At 42.6% G+C, this 21073-nt stretch overlaps 1 protein-coding gene across 1 annotated transcript; it reads left to right on the top strand.

Annotated features, from left to right (window-relative positions):
* Window positions 1-3405: 3405 nt before the first annotated feature.
* T265_12607 (hypothetical protein) lies at window positions 3406-11671 on the top strand (the record flags this gene model as incomplete). The annotated part of the gene is made up of 2 exons (XM_009164616.1): window positions 3406-3418; window positions 11206-11671. Coding segments are annotated over 2 exons (477 nt in total), but the record flags the coding sequence as incomplete, so codon positions are not given.
* Window positions 11672-21073: the final 9402 nt, after the last annotated feature.

The raw sequence follows: 21073 nt of genomic DNA, 5'->3' as shown, positions 1-21073 counted from the left end.
CACTGTCCGTTTATAATTGTGACTATCCACGTAAGTACAATAAAGCGGTTTAGGTTGTTCAGTTTTTTGAAAAACTATCCGCATATGAGAGGTTTACTTTCCTGTCCAATGGCTTGTAACTGCTTAGTTGTAATAAACAACTTCGCGGCGAAAAGTTCTAATCCCCTCACTGGTAAGCATCCTTTCACGGTAAGCAATATTCTGTGGTAGTGAAGCTGCTTCTACTTGGGAATCTTGTTCGATTAGGTGCCAGGAACAAAGCTTGGTTAAAATAAGCCCATACCATCCTCATATTCTAATGATCCTGGGGTTACATGAGTATTTATCCAACGGTAGGTAGTACAAAATGAATCTACTGTCAAGGGTCCGACAAAATTACGTTGCCGCACAAGACTTTTTGGGCGTTTTCAATGTGAATGAACACTGGTGTAACTGTTTTCCTTGTTTCGGAGAAATGCGGACGCATGCATGAACCGGTTTTGGAAACCAGAGTCTTCATCCTACCAATCACTGATGTTACTGTCATTCTCGATATCTTCCTCCTTTGCTACGTTTTATTTATGGTGATACCTATCAACATCTGCATCCGAAAATTTTCGCTACGTCTCTCCTGCTTTGCCATACCTCAAAATTATGACCTTTTTGAATTGGACGATCTATCCAACCATAAAACCATCCAAAATTTGTGGATTTGACTACAGAAAAATGTGCATTACTTGAGACTACCAACTAGGGAGCACTAGTTGTTTCTGACCGTGTTCTGGACGACTGAACCTGGGTTCATTATTCCGCCTGCCTAACGGCCTATACTACTGGTGAAGCATGAGAGTAGTGTCTAGTCTGGTTTCTCCGGCACCCTATGGAAATGAAGGGTAATGCGAAAATTAAGGAACCGGATCGCAGTGTTCATTCATTATTGTTTCACATAAAAATAAAGTCCCGGAAAGTTCAAGTGGGCGCTTGAGAATGTTCACTTTTCAAAAATGCTGTGCTAATTAGTCAGTTACTTTGTGATCGCTTGATTTGCCAATAAACAACTCCGCAGAGAAGGACGTTTCCCCTTTCACTCGCAGCAAACGAAATAAGGCCAGGCTAACCAATTTATTTCTTCGTTTCATTTCATCATCTGCGAAACCTCTGCAGAATGAAGTATTAGCCGCGTGAAAAACAGCTGATACGAACGGCACAGTTCATAATTTGAAGCTGTCCGGTGTTTTTAAAACGGTTTCTTTTTTTCACATACTTTTCAGATGAAAGTCCCTCGTAAGGGGAAGTAGTTCATCGACGAAATTGAAATATTATGCTGTCATTCGATTCTTACTGTTAAGTACTAGCAACATGTTGTTGAATTTGCAACTTTTAGGAGAAATGTCATATTGCAGCAATCAAATGATAACAAAAGCTAGGATCACACCCTACGGTGATTTTTCCAAGATGTGTGTTCTTTTTTAGGCATGAAACTAAACGTCAACGTGCAACGTCACATCAGTGACGGATGCTGTGTGTTAAATACCAACGTTTCATATCTGGTTGCATTACTTCGCAGGAATTTTCTGCCTTCTTGCATGGGCGAGTTCTTTTTCAGTGGAGTTCACTGGTGGATCTGACGTGTAGACATGTAACCTAGACAACGTGCAGTTATTTTTGTTATATCGATCGCCTAGTTAAGGCTGCATAGACAAAGCATTCATAAAAACAGAAAGTTCTCGTTTGCTAAATTTGACCCCATTTTTGTGTGAACACAAGCTACTTTAGTTAATATCACTGCCTCCAAGCACAGAACGCCAGAGCATGCATACCAAGGTACAGAATGGTTTCCCTGGTAACCCAATTTCATGTTGCACTCTAAAGGTGTGAGAACCGTATTTGGATCGGTTACGGAACGCAAAATTTCCGTTTTGTATTGTATCGGATTCTCTATCGTCGATAGTTGGTCAAGAGGGTTAGATGTCAGTGAAGTCTAAACAAGCCGGAAGAGCCCTCGAATAACAAAATAGGGACGTATTGGCCCGTTAGTTATGTTGCTCAGTGGGACAATAATGATCGGAGCACATGTTCATTCGCTTAGGTCCACGAACTCTCTTACACAGTTGGTCAATGGTTCGTTTGTTGATCAGGGCGACCAGAACATTTGCTGGGTCGTCGTTCGAGTCATTTGGCTCAAAGTACAACCATACGTTTCTGTTTTGAAGTGATAATTCATGTTTACTGTGCTAGCTGAGTGAGGTAGCCGATCCGTCAGAAGCCTGCAACTCAAACCAGAGCGCAACCCAGGATGTGGTTGCTTCGTTTCGAGCTCCAGACCGTTGTTTCCTCCCATTGAAATGGACCATTCGCCCCAGGACCAAATTGAATATGATTAGTGCACAAATTCTGCCAGTCATGCAGTCGCTCGCAATTATTCGCGACCGCCGTCTTGTGTAAGGCTTTCTCTCTCCTCGAAATGACACTTATTAAGATGTCACACATCTGAAGTACCCATCAGCAGTCTCGCCCGTATTGGGTCTAATCAGATCGGTGTGGTCCCTGAGTTATATCAGGAAAGTATAATACAACGTCTCAAATATCGTTCCAAATGAAGCCTGAGGCGATTTTTTTGTGGTGAACTTACTTGAATGATATCACTTGCCCTAAGTTGCAAATTAGGGCATTTTGGTATTCGGTATTATTCAGTGTGAATTTGTGCCACAGTCTCAGAAACACGTTCAAAGTGATTTACGTTTCCAGCATTTCTGAACTTTTCACCCTCGTCGTATGCACCACATCAGAGCTCCCATTACCGTACTTGGTTTTGATTGTGTTTTAGAAGAACCCACTTAATATTGCAGCTAGACACACTCGAGTCGTTGCTGGATATTCCATATTTTTGAAACGCTTTCCCCTCCGAAAACAATGCTAGTTTGTGATACAGCCAAAGTATAGGAACAGTTGCACAGTGGCTCAATCGTAATGTTTACGTATTTCTGTTTAAATCAACATTTTGCGGAGGAAGTTTAAGAAGTTGCTGCCCCCAGGAAATAACTGATCCCTTGAGTTGGTCTGCGATGGGGGAACCCGGGTTCATTTGATACTGATGGAGTAAGGGTGCACTGGAGAACACATTATGATATTTGAGAGATACCGTCAGGGCGTCTGATATTTGCCAATGTTTCAATGACTCATGGTTGATCGTGCTAGGCTGATTGCTTTTCGGTTCAGTGTTTTTCATCATAGGATATTTCTGACGATTTTGTCTGTATTTTCAACACAGTGTGCCATGGGGGAACAGAATGTCCAGCAAGTCGCTCATTTATTCGAAATCCTCTACTCACATACTCGGTTTATTAACCTACTTGCCTCTTCCCTGACAGCCCACCAGATCGAGACACAACAGTACCACCGGCAAAAGAACCGTCTACCGCCACGATGGAACCAACAGGTATGCAAGCCCATTCCTTATTTATGGCAGATCTGACACTCTGGTACTCTTGAACACCGAGTACCTTGTAACGAAATATCAATAAACACTCTTCTGCATTCAGAATCAGATTGAAATGCACACTGGAGCCTCTGTGCGGCATCTGATGATGAGTCCGAATAAACGCCCAATTTATGGGATACAGGCCTAAGCCAGTGGCTTCCTTCTGAAGTAAAATCCAACCGAATAGTGCGTAAACGACTAGCCTCTTGTTTTAGGTACAAAATCACGTAGGTGTTGACAAAATTTCCCAAGTTGTTAGATCAGAGAAGTTACGAATTGCTTTATGAAAGACACTACGGACAGCTGGCCGAACCTTGAATTCTATGTGGAATAAAATTCTATTCAACTGTTTATACGCAGAATTTGACCCAATTTTCGGAGGAATACACTACTCTCAAACTGCATCGATAAATGCAGCTTGTAGGGGAGATTAGAGACGGATAGACCTTTCTGTCTGGTTGGATAAAGTACAACAAACTATGCACTGGTTTATAATTGTGGGTGCTCATCCATTGGACGAGTCGGAGAAACAGTTTGACCCGTGTGGTTCATTCAGGAAGCGTCAACAATGCACCCACGACTGCAAGAACCGGTAGGATATAAGCAGCTGCAAAACAATTAAAACCACACTGCTTTCCCTTAGTGAAGATGAATCCAACCTGTGACGCAATATGCACCATGATGCAACCAGCGCTAATGCGACTTCCACGGTGCACCGAGTGGGAGAGTTTGCTCAGAACTTTATATGTCTTGGTGAGTAGAAAGTTGTCAACCCAATAATTGATTGCGACGAAATACCCTCTTCTGTTTCTTCGACAGGATAGTCTCCTGGACTAGCCATTCAGACTAGTTTCTCCACACATGGCAAGTATACTGTCTCCGAATGCGGGTATTTGTAAGACCAAGTGAAAAGCTATCATTTGAACAGGTTTGCCTTCTATAAACGCACGTGAAAAAAAACACCCGACAGGGCCAATGATACGCACTGCTGATGAGGCTTAATAAGTGCGAAACTCGACTCCAGTGTTTCTCCTGTTTGGTTTGGATGATTGTTTCAGGACAGGAGAATGACTGTTCAAACGACCATGTTATGAGAGTGCATCTTACCCACAATAAAAGACCGTTTGAATGTGGTTATGTTTACCACCGCTGTTAGGCTGAAAAATACAACTTCTTTGGATTGACAAGTTTGAATTAAACAATACCATGCTATAAAAATTTTCACACTGATTTCGCATGCAGTTTCAAATTTGTGCGCTGAAGTAGTTGTTAGTTAGCAAGGTGGCATTAAGCAGGAGAAGGAACGCACAAACCGAAATCAGATTCGTTTTGTAACCACTTTAGACGAAAGAATCTACATGGAAAGAGACTTCTGAGGTTCTTATTTAGACAGTTTCAAAAAACGAGATAAAGACAAACAAAGCATTTGGACATGTTGTCGTTCACTAGCAAGCTGTTTCTTGATGTGCTTACGAAGATAGTTGATTAACAAAATACGGTCTTCCTGTCTAAATGGAGCAAGTTGATCGATAAAAATAACCACAGGAATCCCACTGTCATATTCCGTTTGTTCACTATTCCAAGGAAATAAATTGCCTAAGGAGACTTGACTATGTAGGAACGACCATTCCAAACGCTGACACAGTCTAAAATTCAGTTTATTTACTAATTACAGAATATTGCAGTCGATTAATCCGCATTCACTCATATTTAGAATTTTTAGCTCTTAGCCTGTCGGTGTAACAGTTCTTGGTGGATCCATATTACTTCTACAGTATTTTGGCATCTGGAGCTAGCACATTTTCAACTTGAACTGTCATCACATCGCAGAGAGTATGAAAAAAATTGTTGCCGTTTTTTGTACAGCATGCATCTCACCTTCCTACTAAAGTCAGAGTTTAAGTAGTTGATGCTTTGCGTAGCACGTTTTGTCTAAGCATGGAAATGTGGACATGTGAATCAAGAATAAAATGTCAGTAGCCTCTCTAGACATAACTCACTGGGCAAAGGATTGTGAAAACTCTTCAGTTAGTTTGTTTTTTCTCTGATAACATACAGTGCCATCTCGAACACCGATTGAAAACTGATGCGACCCTGAGCAGCATACTCGGTTGACGACGTTCGTCATAAATGAATTATCGAGATGGATTCAGTTGAGCCTTCCGCCAGAATCAAATTAATGTGCAAATGAGGGCATCCACTTTGTTCGGAAGCAATTGTGAGGTATGAGATCATGCCATCCAGTGAAAGAACTGAGTACTTATCAATTTTAGGCCAAGGGATTGCTTATCAAATTAGTTTTCTTCGCTTAGTTTTGCACCGTGTATCAGCGGAAGCCTGAATAATCATTTACCTTGAAAATTCCAGCAGAGCAACTTTGTGTGGTGCTGATGCACTGGTGTTTTAGCTGGAAATCAATGTGCAGTTAGATGTACAGCGTGACCCAAATAATAGGTGAAACATTGTTGGTTTAAATGTGACCGAATGACAGCTTTGTGCATTGGACATGGTATGAAACATTTCTGAGTGTTTCAAATCAATTGAGTGTGTTTAATGCGGTCGTTGGATATGCAAGTACTCTCGATATGGCCTCCTCCCATAAACGGCTTTTATAAGTAAATTGTTGCATGGCATATGCTACATCTAACTGTTTCTTGTCATTATGGAACCAAGTAGAATACTGTTCTCCATAGGTAAGCTGCACAGCCGTAGATTATGCGCAAATTGGCCAAGCCCATCAACTCTCTTGATTATGGTAAAGGATTTCTGAAACGGGCTTTGAGGTTTGACTCAAATCAAACTATGATGGAAGTTTTCATAAAGGAAACTGCTCACAAGGTTGCTGAAAAGTTACTGAGTTCTGTTGATGACTCAAAACTTGTAATGAAATTCACCGTCACAGACTGATAAAAGTGAAGATCAGACAGCTCGTTTTCTTCATAAACATGATTAACCGAGCCGTTAAAACGTAACCAATGTAAACCAGTGTACTTATGAGAAGCACAAATAGAGTGACAACTGTGAAACTTCATTTTCCACTTCCCGAGTGCGTTCTTCTTGGGAGTCTTGTTTCCTTGTGGTGGGTAAATAATAGAGAACTTTTGTGCTACCTACTAGAATGGTGAAATTTCAGCTGTACCCTTCATTTTGAAATATCGTAGAATATCGTACCCTATCTACAGTGTAGATGTATCCGTTACTAACACGAACCAGTGTGACTTGCTGAAGTTGGTGTTTGACGGTTCCTGTTATCCTTAACAAAACAGACTGGTGGGTTTCTACCACCTAGTCAAATAGGGTTAGAAACAACAAAACGGGACACTTTATGATTTAAACAACTAGTATGGCAGTACATACTGGGACAAAAAAGTTATTCCTAAGTAGTAGGGAGATTTGAATGTTTCAGATGAACTTCTATGGTTTCTGAAAAATCGAGGGACATTGGTCAGTTTTTGTTTAGAAAACTCCTCAGCGACCTTTGTGAGAATTCAGACTCCAAATGGGAAAATGGGAAGTATTTTTTCTAATATTATCCCAACTTCTATCCGAATCAATCCTAAGCTCTGAACAGGTTCAGCCGCACGGTTCCAGGTGATGACCTTAGTATACTCTGTTCAGTCAGTTTCCGCATAAACTGTGGGGTACATTTATATGATACAGCAGTTGATGTCATGATTGAATCAGGTAGGTGGTTGGATCAAAACTTGTTGCCTGTCAGTCAGGTATCGCTTATCCGGACGACATAAATGCGGGCAGAATTTGTTGTCTTCTAAAGTGAGACCCTTTGTGGAAACTACAGAGATGTTGGCGCTTGTGATAGACACAAACCGATAAGGATGAAACGCCTGCTGGGGTTTTATAACTAGCCATCCTTTCCTCTTCCAGCATTGCCGAACTTGCTGCGTTTTCTGTGAGTTCGTCATAGTGAGACACTACCACATCATATATGAGTAGCTCTGCGAACAGTTGTTAAACTGGTGAAATAAAACACTCCCACACTATAGGAAGCATTACGGCAGTGAAGCATCAGTGTTGAACACTGATGTCTTGCTGTCGATGATGATGATGATGACATAGGAAGCACGAAACAAGCGTCTAGCACAGATGCACTCAGACTAGACCTCGAAACCCCAGTTTTTTGCAGTATATGTTTAAGCCATAACTTGCCTACTGTTCCAACGAAATTTAACGCAACCACACTGAACATTTAGTCTATCAACGTTTCCGATTTTAATGGGGGAACACGAAATTCTGTGAATGATTGTGACTTATCAGACAAACCGAGCAACGAAAAAGTCTAGGTTAAAATGCCATACAGTGTGGCTATGCTATTCGTACAAGGAAAACGACACTTATCGCTTACTGATGGTGAATTTTGACTGGTGGGCTGAGATAATGACAGAGCTTTCACTTGCCTCTTCTGATGGCAGAGAATCGACTTGTGACGGATCCCAGGTGATTCACCTTCATATTCAGTGGATAGACTTGGGTTGCCAAAAGTCTCTACAGAAGCCTTCGGTTTTACGAACTTGGTTGGAAAAACTATTTCCGTTAGAACGAACATCCAAAGACTATTCAGGCTAGCCAAATGTTATGAAGATATTTAGAAATGCCCAAATGGGCACGCACTGGACTAGTGTCTTCTTGCACATATGAAAAATATGCCTCGACTATTGAAGAATGTGGGGTTGTTCTGAAAGACATTTGTATGAGCCGCTGTTACCATACATGGCATTGTTAGGATATCAAACTGCCGAAAGCCTACAGGGATCGCAGTTGACGTTAAAGATAACAGAGTCGAATTTTTTCCCCAAAGCCTTATTCGGTCATAATCATCTGCTCATTTTTGCAACGGTCTCACACTCACTGAAAGTTATTAGAGCACCGTGTGCCAGGGCCCAAACGATAGGCTGATACGTATTGATTGAACGTCCCTTTTTGGCGCAGACTGTATGGGAACAGCTAAATGGTAGACTACCATCTTTTCAGAATGTTGTTTTGAATGGAATTCTTTCAATCCACTCTCAGATCCCACTTATAAACTACTTTGATGTACAAAGGAAGACTATCCTTTCCCAGTAGGCTTACTGCATTTCGCAGATGAAACATTTGCTGATTCATTTCACCAAAGATCGTTTTGGCTTTAAGAAGATAAGAATGAATAACCAACCACATGTTTCCGTGATGTGTCGGACCCTGTTGGGCCTGTGTGGTTATCCCCAACAAATAAACTTCCATAAGAATTCCCCACATTTCGAAAGTCGGATGGCGAAATGGGTAACTTGGGTTTAGGAACCACCAGTGACGTTTAGACTTGTGCCACTACTTAGTGGCAATAACTGAACTTATGGTTACATCGCAAAAAGCAAAATCGACCAGTGTTCCACTTTTTCGACTCCAACTTCTTTGTGCTTGGACAACTTGGCAACGTCTCAGTTCTCATGTTTTTTTCGAGTGAGGCACTGAGAGAGTACTACAGCTGAAGAAAGGCGTTATAGTTAGTTCCCGCGGGCTACTAATGCATCATCTTGTTTCAGGGGACAGTGTCCAGGATCTTTGTGGAGGATGAATAGTCTTCGACCATAGTAATATATACCGGTGTAGCGGTGATACTACTGATGGGGAGGCATGCGAGTAGTATGTTTTGTTCCTGTAAATTCGCTTTGCGTCTCTTGAAAAGGGAGATCTGTTGCGGAATTTGTGGAGTCGCTTTGTAGCATATGCTTGGATTTGAGCAATGAATGATTTGTGTCAATGAATATCTAAGAAAGTCCAAGAAGACTCGTTCAGAAGAAGATAGATATCCAGTTTTTGTAAATAAGATGCAAATGAGAATTTTGCTTCCCTGTCCAATAATCTGTAACTGGCCAGTTGGCATTTTCTAATGAGTAACTCCGCAGCGAAGGCTTTCTTCCTTTCGCCGGTGGTTAGCTGGTATGTAAGAACGTCTCCATGAGTGATATCAGGAAGCACAAAGTTTAGGGAATTGGAGAAAAAGACCGAATGACCTTGTAAGAGATCGTCTGGAACAAGCTGCGCATAAATTATATTCGTGTCGATGTAAGCAAATTCGATATCATCTCAGAGTCAACGCAGCACTCTGTACAAACCGTTATCCTCCATCATCAGTGTTTACACTGATGTTGACGGACACGAAGTTAACTCAATTTTCTTTCCGCCTGGTTCGCAAACGGACTGGATTGGGAGAGGATCTGTTACTAGGCTATGACAGGAATTCTTCAAAACTCACGCCTGTGAACGTTCAATAAGATAACCAGAAAGAATTTGGCGGAATTAAGGTATCTGACAACGTTTAGGCGCTAATTTTTTTGACGTCTCTAGCCAATCACAGATAGGGTCAAGAGGACCGCTTCCTGCGCATCGCATCAAAAACTTCCAGTAATCCGTTTCACAGCTTTCGTCCAAATCACATACTATCCATCGCGCAGGCTGTGCCACTAAACAGAAAGCACGGAGCACAAAATTACTCCCGACAGATGGCCATATGATATGTATGCATCATGATCAAACCTGCGCACTTTCTCATGACTGAAGCACTTGCTGTATAGCCTAATACCTGTTTCTGATTAGCGCGTTGAAAATTTGCTGACCCCACTCGATACCAGCAATGCATTTGAAATATCTGCGACGGAAAACCTGAATACGCCCAAGTTATCTGCCCTTTGAGGCCAAACCCTGCAACCGTACAACAACACTGCGCCGTGACTAAGGAATGGTTTGGATAGAAAATAATTTCAGATGACTCTCACAACTTTCTGTGCGCTTTTTCCACGATATGGTCCAATGTTGTTAGAAGGCATACATAACGTGAGTCGTGCATTACACATATACATGTATCGCGATATCTCGAATATCGTAGTGACTGAAACATGAGGCAGCCTGGTTCAGCACATTCATTTGCCTGGAAACATCAAAACCGAGAGATTCACCTAGAATTCAGGCGAGTCTCTCGAAAAACGAAATTAATTTGCAAACGAATGTATATTCGCTAATTTCATACTATTTGGTTTCAAGTAGAACATACGGTTGACGGGAACTCGGGAACTGCGCCTACTTTATGAGCTCCAAGAAAAGTGAAACCGGCCGTGGGCTGTCGAGGAGTTTTCAGTTACCTTATGAGTAGTGCATTGCAAACATATAAGGTGAAAACAGTTCATTCTCCTGAGGGTGAGTCATCATGGGCTCTCCCTGATATACTTATTGTAGTGTTTTTAGAAAGTTCCTGTCGTCCTGTCCAGGGATTAAAAATTATCCATCCGAACGGAATCTACTGAACAACTTTGTGTTTTGGAAATAAGGCCTTTAGGTAAGAGCACTTACTAAGAAACGCAGTTGTGATGTTAATCGAGTTTAGATTTCGCCACGTTTGCTGCTTGCTTTGCTTCGTTAAGGAAATTGTTTGTCAGCTTCTACGATTCACAAACAACGAAGAACTTAGTACCACTCTTGAGACAAATCGGGTTAACCTAGGTGGACGCAATGAACTTAACCGCAACGAAGTTACGGTTAGTCGTGAACCAATTTGGACACTGAGAGAAATCAGGGTTGAACAAATTGTATTGGGTTACAGTCTTTCGGACTTGATTAACGGCGTGACATAAAACAGAATGTCACCATCACTTATTATGACTATTATTAACTGGTTTAAAACACTACGTTTGGTTTGCTTTTCCAAAGATTATGTATAACAACCCTCACAAATTTGTCACGACGCTATTTTACAGGCCCCGTGTCTCGCTCTCCGAACAAATCACTCCCTCCTCTGGAGCTTCGTGACTCGATGACCACGACCCGGACACCTGCACTATCAATGGCTTCTCGACAATTTTCTGGGAACGAACCACACATGACAGAGCGGCTGACAAGTATTTCCTCTTCATATTCGGTCAATATCACACGCAAAGATGTCTCCCAACTTATTGGGACTCCGCAAAATTCGGCCTGTCCGAAGCCAACTGCAACGCCCGAGATTGGATGCACTGAGCTGACAGTGTGTGTGTCGGACAGAGAAGATGCCTTGTCGGCCACTTCGAGTGAATCCAGGTCGGACATGATGATCGGGGAGAAAAATGACTACCGGCACGGTGTTAACGGTTATACCAAGGAAGCAGAATGCGGCCAAACGAACGGTTTGGAAGTACACGATAGTGAGAGATTTGGTAAACATTTGAAAGAGTATACGGATTGCTAGCTGATCTGAATTACGGAAAACTAGCATCATGATTTAGAAATAATAAACTCATGTGTTGCATTTTACAAATGGTCGCAAGTTATGGGTTCCGGAAAAGCTACCCACCGCGCAGTTCCTCTTGACTGAACTTTTACGGGTAAATGAAGCACAATGTGACTGTGTGAAAGTTAGCTTCATAAACCAATGCAAAGCACCGCTATGCACACATGTTGTGTCAGTGATGTCAAGTTTAAGAAATCGAGGTGTAAACCAGAGGATAAGGCGATCGTACTTTGTTCCATCTACTAGATGAGTCCTTGTCAAGACGAACTATTTGGTGGACGGTGTTTAGATAATTCTCGCATACTAATTGCTGGGTCAGGGTGATCTACTTCATCATCATCATCATTGTCAGCTGTAATAACCGCGTACTCGTCGTACAGTGGTTGTAGTTGCCGCAGTGCTGCGCACTGCAGGCGGGAGCCTATAAATTCGTGCATAAATCCAGCACTGTCAGTGGGCTGTCAAGTGGGGGCTGGAAAAGTAGCTATGCATTGAAGGCAATAGCTTGGATGCACAAGCACCATTGAGGGCGCGACTGGGCAATATCTGACAATGGCTCTAGCCAGTGATGTGGCCCGTCTCGGGGTCCTCATCCAGGGAGACGGCAGTGACCAGCGCGGCTGAGTTTGCTGGTAATGGCTTTCACACTTCGCTGCCAAGTCATTGTTTGACCGCCTCTGGCTCTCTTCCACCCTTTACGTGGTTGGGGGAAAAGAGCCCTTCGAGGAAGTCGGTCGACTGGCATACGCAGCACGTGGATAATTACTCAGGTTATCTATATCAGTTTCCGGTCCCAGAAGACTATCCGTAATACATGAGAAGTATGAATGGAGCTTACCTGGCTTATTTCAATATCTGGCTTAAATTAGGGCGGATGCCGTGGCCTCCAGAATACTCGGTTATCCCAAGGACACATTACATTTTTGTGGGCATTTTAGAAGGTTTCTTTCGGTATCTTTAGCGCCGAAAAGTTGGAGATGCAGTTAAATGCTCCACCTACCCCATTCCGCCATTCGAATGTGGATAAGTCGCTTTGAAAACTATCTTCACAAGTGCGACCTTTAGCCATGTGATCCTGAAACTGACAATGGGTCACGTGAAGCAGTCCTCAACGGTTTAAAATTTGTGAGCCTTAATTAAGCAAAGATTTTCCTATGGCTGACGTGCCAATAAATCAACTTCAGGTTTTTGACCTGTTGATTTTCTTTGGTGGCACCCAGTGTTATTCCGGTGTCTACCAAAAAGTCACGGCGCTCCAACAGCACTCGTAAAATACAAATAGCACACACGAGAATGAACACACAGTTCCATGATTTTGACCTTTTATCAGCTTTTCTTCGTGATATATATATATATATATATATATATATATAAAGACAGATTTGAGTCTACAACTAAGCACAGTATAAACTACAGACTAGAAAACATGCGAATACAGTATCGTATGAGATCCCGTCGGTTTGAATGATAGTCGTACATCATAAACCCCATTAGGATGAGTTTGCTTGTAATATACCTCAGATCATCAGGAAGGGTAGTGACAGATTCCATTGTTCCCCAGAGGAAAAAGGCTCATGATTGATTTGTTTCTTTAGTCCTGGAAGAGAGTTATTGGCAGCCTGGTATCATCCAGACAATTAAGTGGTACAGCGCGAGCACAAGAGCTGGGTGAACAGATGTGCTTAACCAAAATTTGCTTTGGCACCAAACATTTTTGGTCAGCCGCTCAAAACTCCCTTCGGTTTCGCGCGGTGTATGCCGATGATGATTTCCAGTAACGGTGAAAGCGCTTTACAGTGCTTCACAGCTTTCCGACGTACACTGACCTCACTTACAGGACAATACCTCGGTAGAAGGCATCAGCCTGATGGTCACCAGGATACCAACACTGTGATACCTACTGAAAATCTCTTGTCGGAGGAAAGGCTATATTCTTGAAGGCACCATAGATTCCGTTAATACAAAGGCCTTCATACTGTTGATCAGTATGAAGGCGTTATTTACTTTTACTCACAACCTTTTTCCACTCTCTTTTCCCGTTTTTGTAGACAATTGCACCACGCCCCATAAAACTTCTGTCACCACTACATTCAAGGAAAATTCCAACGGTATTGCGGGTGACAGCAAATCTAGCGGTATAGAACTGCTAGAAAGGTACCTAAAAACCACGCAAAATGTGGATGAAGTGGTACCGAAGCAACTAGGGTCCCAAGAGATACCAAAACGTGAACGAACATTTAACCAGTTCCTGAATGATACGGAAGTAAGTTTCAGGTGTGTATACTTCGTATCTTATGAGTTTGCTCATTGGATAGAGCTAGTTGACTCCGGCTTCGAAAGGTTTCGGCGCAGTGGGGTGTCTGCGAACAAATAGTCATCATCCAACATATAGGAAGTAATCTACAGGTTGTTGTCTGAAGTTCAATGGACTCATCACGTGGATGAAACGCGGCCTTTGTCAAGTAGATCTCAGCTCAAAGACGGCAACCAGTATTCCATTGTGGGTATTCTGGAGAAACCGACGATTCTATCGTGCTCATCCGACGCGTGGATGGGCTCGGCGGTTTCCGGCCAGTAAATATCATCAAAGGTATATGCTTTGAAAAAAGTGTGAGCAATGACTGAAGCCAAACTGGTATACAACATTACAGACTTATTCTGTTTGCAAGAATCCCCTTGGTGTAGACTGGTGCAAGCAGAGGATCGGGCGTTCATAATTACCACATGTTTCCGAAGTATATGTCAAAAGGCGCCCTATATTCATTCAAGACAAGTTAATCAGAACGACCACACTTTACGGTCAAGTTGATCGCATAACGAAAAAAATAGAATAGGCGTTGAGCAACCCGGTACAGCAACTCACAACTTTGCTCGTCAACAGAAGCTGTTACAAATATAAAAGCGTGGTCAGTTTTCCACGCTACTCTTCATCCCGAAACCCACTGAATGGTACTTGTAAAGAAATAAAGGCGTATAAGTCCCCACCTCAACCTCAGTGGTGCATTCAGTTTTCTGTAAGGCGGCAGTGTCTTGTCTGATAATGGTGGAAACCTCAACTATCAACCGACTGTACCTGCGTCGTAACTGGCGTTGCCGGTTACATTCTATTCCGCATTGATCGATAATTGTTGATTTTGGGAAAACTGTTGCTTGAGGCAGAACAATGTTCCAAAGTTAGTGACAGCCAAAACTATTCTCCCCCTTTCCGATGTCGTTTTAATTACACGCCACGGTATCTGGTGCATGCAGATTAGGCTATTTTTCACTATTGCATGTCACTTTCCCCTTCGATGCTTTCGCTGGATGTGTAACTTTCCACATTCCAGTCCCTTTTTAGAGGGATTGCGTTCAACCATGGAAAGTTCTTCGCCTTCTGCATGCAAAGTGAGCTAATTCCTGGAGATCCTAATGGCGGAATTTCGACCTTGAGGGTCTTTCAACTTTGATGAACTGATTGACTGGTTAGACTCAGGCCTCAGCAGTATCCTGCCCCTTTTATTCTGGTTTTCCTGAGTGTTTCCAACCAATCGATTAAATGATTGACAAGCAAATAAGTAACTGCCATTTCGGCCCACTTAATTTATTTTCGGTCGCTGCGCTGCTTACTCATAGGCGTTTATACACCAATGTTGTAACTTTTCAACGCCATGGTGGTGACGAATCAAATATCGCTCAGCGACCCGTTCGGCTGACTCACAAGTCGGTGAAACTTGAAATTCTGCCTCCCTAGTGAACAGCACTGACAACCAATTACCGGACAAACATTATCACTGTTGGCACGGATGCTCACTGTCTTACCCACGCAAAATTTAGTTAGTCCTACTTAAATCATTAAATTGAGAAGAGAAAAGAGTGGGAGAGCGAAGGGACATGGTGATAGCATATGGCAAGTATTCTGAAGTGCCTACAACTCGATGCGCTCAGTTAGAAAATCTGGATAAGAGCTGACAGCAAGAACGCCATTGACATCGATTAGCCGCTTTTTGTTGCAGTCTTCAGCCAAGTGCAGGAGCGATCTCGAGGACCCCATCCTGGAAGACGTACTGTACCAACTACATCCAAATTCTTCATAGTCTGTTTTGCACTCTTCTGCATTCTGAAGTCGCCTCAGTACACCGTGTTTCGGTATTCGGAGCACATGGTCACGATACCGCAGTTGATGGTGCTGGATATACTCCGCCACTGGAGTACCGGCTGCACGACCAAATACTCGTTTTCTAATCGCTTCGTTACAAAATCGTTGATGCTGTCCAACATGACCAACGCTTATGAGGCATCGGTGGTCAAAAGCCTGAAGATGCCTCACGTCATCTGTTTGCCGAGGCTACGTCTCGCAACCATACTGCAAAAGAGGACTGATGCACACAACCTTCGAGCCTCGATGGCGCCACACTTGATGCAAATTAGAAAACTTGATTCAAGCCTCTGAGGTTCGTGCCTTGGCGTCATCTCACAATCTTCCGTCAGAACTAATACAACTACCGAGGTATGAGATTACCCCACAAGTTCAACCGCTTCACCTTGAGTTAGAATGCCCGTGTGCAAATAATGCGCATTCTGAAGCATAACCCTGCAATTTTAGGTGCAAGGCATATGTCACAAGATGACATGATGTTGGTCAGTGTTTGAAGATGAGAAGATGTCGTCCACCTACTCCAGTTGAAGTCAAAGTTGAGGTTGAAACTTGTTGTCCAGACGTTACGACCACAAAGTAGGCTAAGCTTGTTTTGGCTGTAGCAGCGTTTCACCTGATCCCGTTGTTCTGTATCTGTTGAGTCTCAAGTGGACTTATTTGAAAGTCGATTGTTCCAAGATAAGACAAAGTGGTGGTAGTTCAAATAACGGACAGCATTGCGAGCGGTATACCAATAAAGATTCGGTCAATAGTTCTAACAAGCTGATCGCTACAGCTGCATAACTGTGCCAGTAAGTAATCAGTCCAAGTATTATCAATGTCTTAAACGGCACTCGGTAGGGCATGAACTGTTCACCAATAACCAGATAGTGCACAGTGCCAAACAACTGTGATAGGAAGCATGAGTTAGAACAACGATGAGTCTTCGTGTATCGAGACCTAGTGAACGTGCGTCGCTGTCCACATGGTTCCTTTAGAACGACGAACTTTCCGAGGCTCGTACGGCATGACTTTGTTCATAGTCCAATAAACGTATACTCAATGAAAGCTGAGGAAAATTCAAGCGATGGAATTTATTGAACTGGACAAAGCGCCTATATTTGGTGTTATCTCTGGTTTTGGACGTTCAAAAGTGAACGTATGTCTGAATAGGCTGTTTATTAGCATGAGATTAAATGGACATGGAAGGAGCTCACAACAGAAAAAAACTCCAAAGAATGTGCCAAACTGAACACCTGGTATTTTTCCTTCCGAAATCAGGCCATCATATTCAAAGTCACAACTGACTGACACAGTGTATATGCCTTTTCTTACAGTCTGTTTCCTCGGATGGTCAAGGATGCCTAACTGCTGCTGAGGAGTCACAAGACTCTTCCAATGAACACCATGACATGAGCACGGGTGAAAGGAACGGAAGGTGAGACAACTAGAAGATAATTTCATCCGCACAGAAATCAATAAAATGCCCTCTTACTGCGTTTCATTTGCTGAAAATGATACAGGCAAAAGGTGCTTTAGCGTTGTGTCCAGAATTAACAAAATTTATTCAATGCACTTTTTTCCGTTTTGATACACAGCGACAGCAAGCCTCATATGTACGTAACTTTAGAATGCGAATGAGCACTTTCGGCTGCACACATAATAGCAACGTGATCAAAATGGATTAGTGCTTCACCTGTTTGCTACAGCCAAACTGTAGTTATCGATCGTGACCTGATGCTAAGTAAGTTATGCTAATGAACCAAGTACGTTGTCCACTGGATAACTGAATTAGTTATTCATTTCCATACAGTGTCGCTTATACCGCGGGATACGATGTCTACAGTGCTAAAAATGTAGGAAACCACGCGATTTCATCCTTGAGCGGACGAGCCAGTTTATATGTCCACACAGAAATAGTGAGGTACATTTATTCTTATGTAGAGAGAAATGATCTTGGACACAACTACTCTGTCATCAAGGTGAAGCACTGGCGTAGCGTTCCCTAGAAAGGCTCACTGGAAACGGACATCATTCACCAAAAAGCCCTCAATCAAATTTGGTATTGGATCGACCTCTTACATGGACGTTCCAATATCCTCTCGTCTAACAAAGACTACAAGATTCTTTCTAGGATGGAAGTCAGTAGCATCCGCTTTTGTAAGTCCAGGTTTTGTATTTAAGAATGTCTCTTAAGGGCATTAGAGATTGACTACTAACCGTACGTGGCCAATCTAACTCAGTTCTTTATTAGTTATGATGATAAACAATCCATTGTAGTCTCGCTACTTTGTTCGAACCAGGCGTGGTTCAGATGTTGGAATACTTATGGCCTGGGGAAACAAATGAAATCTTCATCAGTGGTAGAGTTGTTTTCGTACTTCATCCATTTATGCAGGCATCGAAATGACACATTCATAATCCCTGGTTAGGGTATTGGTATTTCACCAGGTATTGTTGTTGGCTTCAGGGTACCTCAAGTGGGTAATGTGTTCCACTCTGACTAGGTGCAGCAGATATTTGTAGAATGGTTAGTAGCCACCTGCAGTCATTCGGTAAGATAGATGCGGTTGTAAGTCAAACTTATGGAATGAGGAGAAAAGGCTCCACTCATAACCAATGGATGGCCCCGTTCGCGACAGCATTGTTGCGTAGATTTCTGAAACATCCATAACTTCGTGATCCTAAGTAGCGTTTTTTTTACTAAGTTTGTACAACCACGGCCTCTGGATTCCGATAACATGCAGTCTGTTCCTTTTATTTTTCAATAAAGTGATGAAAAGGACACATCAGGCGACATGTGGTAACCATCGGGGAACCGGGTCGGAAACGTGATCGATCATCTTAATATAGTTCTTCTTGTTTATTCAAAAGAATTTTTCTCCTCACTGAGTGGGAGCGGGGTTCGAGTGTGTGATCCAGATCAGGACGTGACCCAACACCAGGGTACTGAGATTTGTAAGCAACGCTGAGCTCTCAGACAGGCAGGCCAAATGTAATGCACTAGTGGTTAGCCAATCAACCTTCCTGAAACCCTGTCGGAGTTTCGAATGAATAGACATGCACATTCGAAAACTCTGCATTGTGTATAGTCTAGTTCACAAGTGCATCGCGGAAAAAGTTGGGGAACTCTACAAACAGCACCGCTGTTTGTAAAACATATATTGAAGGTCGACAAGAAAAGTTGAGTGTGCAGTATAAATCCTTATAAAGGTCCGCAGAAAATGAAAGATCATTACTTGGCAATTATCAGGTCCCCTGTAGGCATCGGTCATCCTGCCCGAATAACTCAGCGGCTGACTTAAGCTGAAAGTTCATTTCTAATTGAAATTCCTTAGTCGTACGAACAGGTCAGCGGGCTCATGGTCCTGTGGGAAGCGGTATGGAACTCTTAACAATAAGATAAGCCTCAATAGAAATGAAGGTGCTCATATGGCTGAGCTTCTCGCCACCTAAAAAATTTTCAGTTCCTACAGTATAGAGTTGCAGGGCTATGCCTCTCTTTCTCTATCCATCGATCAATTGATGAAACATCAATTTCTTTTCAAGAGGACGGAGCCATCAGAGCTAATATCCTGGCCAGTCCATGTTCAATGGACACGGCGCTTTATGAACCCATCCGCTTCTTTAGAGTATGCATATCCAGAATATTGGTTCATGGCCTTCGAGTTCAGCAGTAAGCTTGGAAATAGTACGAAGTGGAGTGGAGTTGTTTAATGCGTCGGTTTGGCTGACATCAGAGACGTATCAAAAACTATTGTCCGTGTGAGGACCACGCAGAGTAAATTGCCCAGTGAGAGCATTTTGACGTTGAGTTTCAATGAACAGACCAGAGGACTCGAAAGAAAGCGTATCCCAACTCCGTCTTTCTGCGGACAGACTTATTTCTACTAAACTGAAAACTGTACGTGCAACGTAAAACTTGTCTTTTTTATTGCCACGAATGGGGACATTAGGAACGTGGTCTGTCACCTCGGTGAGATTTACACCAGTAAACAGAAATGCTACCTCAAGACCGACAGTTGGACATCTCAGTTTTTAAGACTGAAACTTCTGTCCTGATTGGTTCAAACAGACGGTGTGCCCGTTTGACAAATGAATGATGGGGAACGTGTCACCGATGAACTCCATAAGTATACCGGTGAAAGGAAGAAGGCCTTCGCTGCGGAGTTATTTATTCGGAAATGCCAGCTGACCGGTTACAGACCATTGAACAGGGAAGCAAAACTCTAATCTGCATCTTAGTTCCAAAAATTGGACACAGATCTTCTCCCGAACGAGATGTCTTAGAGATTAGTTGCCTCCACTCATTCGTCGGTCAAATCCAAGCAAATGTTACAAAGTGGCCCCACGAATTCCGCAACAGAATTCCTTTTTTCCATTGACGCAAAGCGAAATTCTACAAACAACCGACCAGCAGTATCACCGTTACACCGGTATTTTGTACTTTTTGGAGGTAATATAGCCAGGCTATTGTTGTGTCTGTTGGTTGAATGTGCTCGAAAACATTAGTATTTGTAATTCCCAACTATGTAAGATAGCTCTTCCATCACCTTCGATCCGTCTTTCTTGTTTTCCAGATTTAGATCTGTCCACCAGAATGCTATTCGTCTTATTATCAAAGGGAGATCTAGCAATTAAAAAAGGTCATCACCTTTTACCAGGTTTAGGTCTAGACGTTTTTCTGAAAATGCTTCGAAAACTTATTTTGCTAACAGTCCTTTGAGCCCCGTTTCATAGTTGGAACGTCTCTGACACGGATTTAGCAAAGTCTACTTCAGCTGTTCGGATAACTGAAGTGAACTTCACTTTCAAGCTGACCAGTCCGACAAAAACGAAGTTCAAGAGCCTGGACTACAAAAGTATGGTATGCAACGCCTTAGGCAGGCATCCCGAGTATGTACTGTTTGTGATAGTCCGCGATGTGTAATTACAAAACTAATTATGCCTTTGCAAAGTTCGTCGTCCTCTTCATATGTAAACAGGTTCATTTTTAGTAACTGAACTCGGGAAAGTAGAAACAAATCATCCAGGAGAGTGGGGAGATTTCAAGAAATCATGAAGGCCGTAATCAATTGCAAGAAAGGCTGAAAATACAGAACGATCACATCGTTCAAAAGCGTCTTCAGTCTCTGATTGGATGCTCGAAATCTAGAGAACTGACTTAAGGAAGGCATGGGGTCGTTGTAAGCTACGACATAGGGGTTGAACGGTATCAGTTTACAAGGAGCAAACCGACACTTCT

This window comes from Opisthorchis viverrini (assembly GCF_000715545.1).
Source record: "Opisthorchis viverrini unplaced genomic scaffold opera_v5_7, whole genome shotgun sequence".
In the NCBI taxonomy this organism is placed as follows: Eukaryota; Metazoa; Platyhelminthes; class Trematoda; order Opisthorchiida; family Opisthorchiidae; genus Opisthorchis; species Opisthorchis viverrini.
Note: the sequence above shows the minus strand (reverse complement) of the source record. Positions and strands in the feature narration are given on the sequence as shown.